At 48.2% G+C, this 6,000-nt stretch overlaps 1 protein-coding gene across 2 annotated transcripts in view; it reads right to left on the minus strand.

Annotated features, from left to right (window-relative positions):
• The window catches only part of NR3C1 (nuclear receptor subfamily 3 group C member 1), a 59,971-nt gene that overhangs the window by 20,247 nt on the left and 33,724 nt on the right, over positions 1-6,000 (minus strand). For both annotated transcript variants that reach the window (XM_005418827.3, XM_031055170.1), the window contains 2 exons: positions 4,039-4,202; positions 47-163 (listed from right to left, as the gene is read on the minus strand). In XM_005418827.3, coding sequence (XP_005418884.1) covers positions 47-163; positions 4,039-4,202 — 281 coding nt within the window. The remainder of the gene's footprint in view (positions 1-46; positions 164-4,038; positions 4,203-6,000) is intronic.

Consider the following 6,000-nt stretch of genomic DNA (forward strand, 5'->3'; position numbering starts at 1 on the left):
GTTCCCCAGCAGCTGCCCTGGGCAGCCCAGCAGGCAGGGTGGGTACCTTCCAGGTTCATGCCCGCCTGCAGACACTTGCGGTAGCGGCACGCGGGGCAGTTCTTCCTGCGGATCTTGTCGATGATGCAGTCGTTCCTGCCGGCACACAGGTAGTTGTGCTGCCCTGGCACAAACACAGACAGACAAACATCAGCTCCCCACGCACAGACCCGCTCAGCCCTGCCCCAGTGACAGTAAGGAGCACAGCAAACCTGCCCTGGCTGCACTGCCTGCCTTGCAAAAACATCGGTGCCCACCTGACTTCACGTATCCAAAGCCATTTCTCATGTTCAGATCTCAAAGCCAATACATTTAGGTAAAAACATTATTTCCTATTTGTTAACACCAGGCAACTTCTATTTTTAAAACTATTTCCCCTTGCATTTACCAAAGCCGCCTTCTACAGCAGGTTTCCCATTTCTCTAAATAGTTTGACAAGAGACATAAATAATCTGCACAAACCCACTCTGAGAAAACACTTGTAAACGTTTCTACAGAGCACAGACACAGCTTCATCAGCTGGACAGTCATGAAACCTTCCTGCAACTTACAGCCTGACCTGGACAAACCAAATTCTCTGACATTTTTATGGACTGACAGACTCTGAGCAAAACTGGCCCTGAAAACACAACAAGTTGAAGTACATAAATTAAAATAACTGTATTGCTTAGCTGCTTAGAGCAGGGCAACAGAAGTATCTCTTCTTAATTACATGAGTTATGTGAATGAATGTCTGAATGTAACTTATTTAGGGAAAGGTATTACCAAAGAATAGATCCTTCTCCCAGACAGGGGTCAAGGAGCATGTTTTTCCAGAGGGCAGAAAGCTGCAGCCTGTGCTTTTACTCTGTATTGCAAAGTACTGACAGTACAATATTGTGAGAAACAAACAGATTTTCCAAACACTGAATTATTAACAACAGAGTCCAAGAGTTTTCTCACAGGAAAACAGCTTGGAGAAGGAATTTCTTACAAGTCAGCTGTGAAAATTATGGGCATGCAGAGTTCATTCCTATGGCTTTGGCCAAACTTCTCCTGTGAAGCGTCTCAAGCTGATATTCCAAGGAATGTTTTTCTGAATGACTGCCCCACCTCTTCCACTCAGGGAAGAGGAGCCTTCCTGACCCTTGTGCCAGCTTTGTGTTTAATTAATGCAGACAACAGATCCTCCACTCACCATTCTGGTTGCCATTAGCATCCTAGCACACAGAAACACACACAGAACGTGAACTGATGCCCATGTGCCAGCAATGCAGTGCAGCAGAGACAACAACAGCTCCCTGTCCCTCCTGTCTGATGAGAGCACAGTTTCACACATTAATACAGGCACTCAGGTGAGGCTGCTCCTGAGCTGCTCCATTCTATTCCTAACAAAGAGCTTCCTCTCCACAAATGCTTGGTTTCTTCTATTCACTGCTCACCTATTCTTGCCTTTCTTAGGACCAAGCTACGCTATTTGTACTGCATTATACCAAAGCCTCTTGTCCCATGACCATTTTGGGGGAGAATGAAGGGAAGCTGGTGCTCCATGTCCTCCTCCTGCCCAGGGCTGTGCCAGCAGCCAAAGGAACGTGCTCCAGTTCTCTCTGCTGCTCAAACCCAGGCACTCCACAAATACTCTGCTAAAAACCTGGAGTGAGCCAAGGCAGGAGTTTCCAGGGGCATCTGGGGCACACAGGGGCATTTTTCAGAGGCTGGCCAATGCCATCCCATCCCATCCCCATCCCCAATCCCATCCCCATGCCCGTGCTGCCCACAGCCCCGCTGGCACCAGGGCTCTGACACACTGTGGCACCAATGGCTCTGTGCCCATGTGAGCACAGCAGCCTAAAAAAGGTTGGGAATTGCAGACAAAGGACTCTGTAAGACAGACTGGAAAGTGCTGACGAAGAAGGCTGATCTGGAGCAGAGCAGGAGGGAGGTGCTGGGGAGGCTGCAGGGAGGGAGGTGTGAGGAGCTGGGAGGATCCAGGTTCGTACATTGGGTGAAGGGCTGGGAGCTGAGCAGGGCTGGGGCTACAGAAACTCAGTCACGAGGGCTCTGGGCTCTGAAACACCACAAAATCAGAATAGAAGAAGCTATCTCTGGCCAGCCTGGGCTCCTGGAGAAAGACCTGTCTGCCTGAAGAACTGCACCTACACTGACAGCTGCTGTCCCACCTTCACCCTTCCTCTTCTCCTCTGGTTCTACTCTTTGCTGAAAAAATGCACTTTATACTGACTTCTAGACACTGATACTTCCAGTTTCTGTGACTATTTCTGTCACAGTACACAGGCCTGGAGGCAAAGGTGGAAAAAAGGGCTTTGGCTAAAGGCCGGATAATGAGTGTGCAGAGTCAGCTTGATCTGAGCACTAACAGGTGCCTGGCAGCCACTAATAAAAAGGATATTGCAGAAACAAATTCTTTTTACATGTGTTCCTAATAAGAAAAATGCCTATAAAAGACAAAACCGAATTATTTGTTCCTTAAAGTGAGGACTAGGACTAACGGATCCTGGAAGCAGTCCTGCAAACATCCATGTCATGGAATGGAAGGGTTTAGGGTGCTCAGTCCTTGGTGCTGTGGCCCAGCTGACACGGTGGTGATCCATCAAAGGCTCCACTTGATGAACCTGGAGGTCTTCTCCAACCTTAATGGTTCTGGGATTCTGTGAGAAGTGGGATAATTTGTGGCACAGTCAAAATGGAAGCAGAGGTGAACCTCGAGGAACTATTGCCACAAGCCTGCTTGTACTTTTAATATCAAGACAGTTGATTTATGGTATGTCAAACCCAAAAGGAATCACTGAGGTGATTCCCTCCTGTTTCAATACTTTTGTGATTTATTTAAGCTTGAGAACAGGCAAACCCATGGCTATGGCACCTGTCCAGCTGCCTTGTAAACTGTCTTCTGAGGGATCTCTGGTGACCATGTTTTAATCAAAGGTACAGATGATTATTTGCTTTGCACTTGAGCTCGTACAGCCTTGTTATACCTCAGCTGCCACAGAGCCAACAGCCCTTTGTGACCAGCAGAAACCACGACATGAACTTGACTTTGCTAATCCATCTGAGGTGCTCTGCCCTTCCACGGAGCTCCCCATGGCACCTGGTGAGCCAGAACTGGGGGAAAGTGCTGCTGCTGAGGACTGAATGGCGGCTGTCCTCGTCAAAGAGCCTTCTCTCTGCTCCAGTGACCCCAGCTTGCACAAAGGTCAGCAGAAAGAGCCTGGTTCAGAGAGGGCTGCACGAGGGAGGCACAAGACAGGAAACCCTGAGGGCCAGAACTAGGAATGATGTTCTTCAGACCTGAGGAATCACCATCTTCCCAGAAACACTGGGAATATGCTCCAGCTTTTCTGCACGTGATACTGAAGCACAGTCAGATCTTGAGGTACAACCTAGTCCCTCACAAATGGCTCCTGATGCACCCAAAATCCACGCAGCCCTTATTCACATTAGTTTTTCATCACCTGTTTTCCAGAATGGTTTTCTCTAATCACAACTGGACAGAAATCTCAGTGATCCAATCCCACACACGTCCCTGGTACCCAGTGTCCCTGCAAGCAACACCCAGGGCCATGGATGCAATTCAACCAACAATGTTTGCAGGATAACTGCAATAACCTCACACACAACAGATTTACCAAGTTCCACGTAAGTTTTCTACATAAACCAACTAATCATAAATTGAAAAATCACAAACTTTACAAATCCATTGCACACAGACAAATATCTGTATAAAACTGGGACAAATAAACAAAAACAACAGTGAAAGAAAATGAAAGAGACAAAAGCCAAAACAACAATAAATTCTTTTACACAGAGTGAATGGGAGCATTTTATCAATGTGAATGGAATCCATGCTTTGGATAATGCACCATTATCAATGTGATTTACCATGACAAGATCAGTGATCTAATGGACGAGTTGTTCAGTAGGATTCTGGCAAAGCCATGGATGCTGGGTTTGAAAATGGATGATGTGCGTAGGGATCTCATATTGATTAGGAGGTCCTACCTTCCACTGCCCTTTTGAAGAAGACTTTGCAGCTGCCACACGTCAGGACACCGTAGTGGCACCCCGAGGCCTCGTCGGAGCACACCAGGCAGAGCTTGGGAGGTGGTCCCGTAGTTGCTGAGGTTGTGGATGGAGAAGAGCTTACATCTGACCTCATTCCAGGGCTGAAAGAAAGCAGAGAAAGACCTTTAATTGGGATAAAGGCGAGCACAGGGCTGGTACCTGCCAGGAACAGCTTGGTGGGGCAATCCTGCACACAGAGAGCACCAGAAACAGTTAAACAAGGACTTCTGTAAAACCCCAGAAAAGCTGTATGGATTTTTCACGGCCTATTTGGCTGCATCAAGATTCCTTCCCTTACACGTTTCTGAAGCCAAGTTTCTTGCACAATTATCCCAGCCTTTAAAATTGACTCTTTAAACACGCTCTTACTCCATATTGTTTCCATTACTGCCACATTCCCTGCAGTCTGCACAAGGGCTCCCTTCCCAGCACCACCACCGGCTGCTCCACTGGGATGCTGTTATGCAAGAAGCTGTGCAAATTGGGCCATATAGCAACAAATATGCACAGTAACAAGTGATGGTTTCACCCCAGCAGTTCGGGAGAAGAGTGAGAAATACCCCTCATTTCAGGATCTGGATGTAAACACCCAGCCCAGCTACAAACGAAGGATTGGTTTGTTAAGGAAAAAAACCCAAATCCCTCTTAGAACAACAAACAATCCACCCTAATCACCTTGGAGCTGCTCCTCATCCTCAGGGCTGACCCAGTAGTGCTGGGCCAGGGCTCAGGGGCTGCTCTCATGGTGGCTTATCTTCTCTGAAGAGAGCTGCATGGCACTCCTACAGACCAACCCTGATCCTACAGACCAACCAGGCACTGCCCCACAGCCCTGGAAAGGCCCAGCTGTTGAGTTCATCCACCTCCACACGAGGAAGAACTTCCTTCTGAGGGTGGCAGGCACTGGAACAGCTGCCCAGGAGGTCAGGGAGTGTCCCTCTCTGGACACATCCCAAACCCACCTGGACACGCTCCTGTGTCCCCTGCTCCAGGTGACCCTGCCTGGGCAGGAGGTTGGACTGGATGATCTCCAGAGGTCCCTTCCAACCCCAGCCATTCTGTGATTCCCAACTAAGTCTGAAATGCCTAAAACATGAGTTCTATACTGCCTGCTTCACTTGAAACTGATTTTCACAGAAAATCCTGTTCACCAGGGTTCCAGCCACTCTCCAGATGAAGCTAGAAAAATGACACTTTTATTTAAGGTTTTGGTGCCTCGCCTTGGAAACTTTCCAGACCATCCACGTTCCCTGATGTGGGTTTAGCATTTGTATGTGGGATGGCTTTTGCATGGAAAATTCCTTTTCCCCTCCTCAAGGAAGTCTGACCAGATTTGGTCACACATTTAAAAAAAACCACAGCTCCAACACGCTCACGCAAACCCTAAAATTCCATCCCAAATTAAGACATTCCAACACCTGGGAGCTCTGCTTTTGCACAGGTCCATATGTCCCATCCCCAGAAACGGCCCATCCAGCGATCCAAAGGGCTTTGCCATTGTGTTTGTCCTTTCCTACAGGGACTGAGGCAACCAAAAGACAAGGAGCAGGATCCTCCCACTCAAACACAGAGGGATCAAAGTCAAACCACAATAAATGTGTCAATGAAGTTCCCACTTTGACAAAAATGGAACCAGAAGGCAGAGAGAAGTGAAAATTACTTGCGTTAGGGAGAAAAAATGAGACAACACAGGCAGGCAAAGACCTAAGGGATGTGCAGACCCCCTAAAAGCAGTGTCTGAGCTGGGGAGAAGCTGAGCTGTGTCTCAGAGCAGAGAGGGCTGAGCAGAAGAGAAAACACCAGACAGGAACACAGCAGCAGCTTCAACGTGCTGCAAGAGCAGTGGGAAGAGGAGAGCAGAGTAAGAGCAGAACAAGGGGGGAGCAGAGCCCTCAGCAG

The sequence above is a fragment of the Geospiza fortis genome, unplaced genomic scaffold (genome assembly GCF_000277835.1).
Source record: "Geospiza fortis unplaced genomic scaffold, GeoFor_1.0 scaffold55, whole genome shotgun sequence".
In the NCBI taxonomy this organism is placed as follows: Eukaryota; Metazoa; Chordata; class Aves; order Passeriformes; family Thraupidae; genus Geospiza; species Geospiza fortis.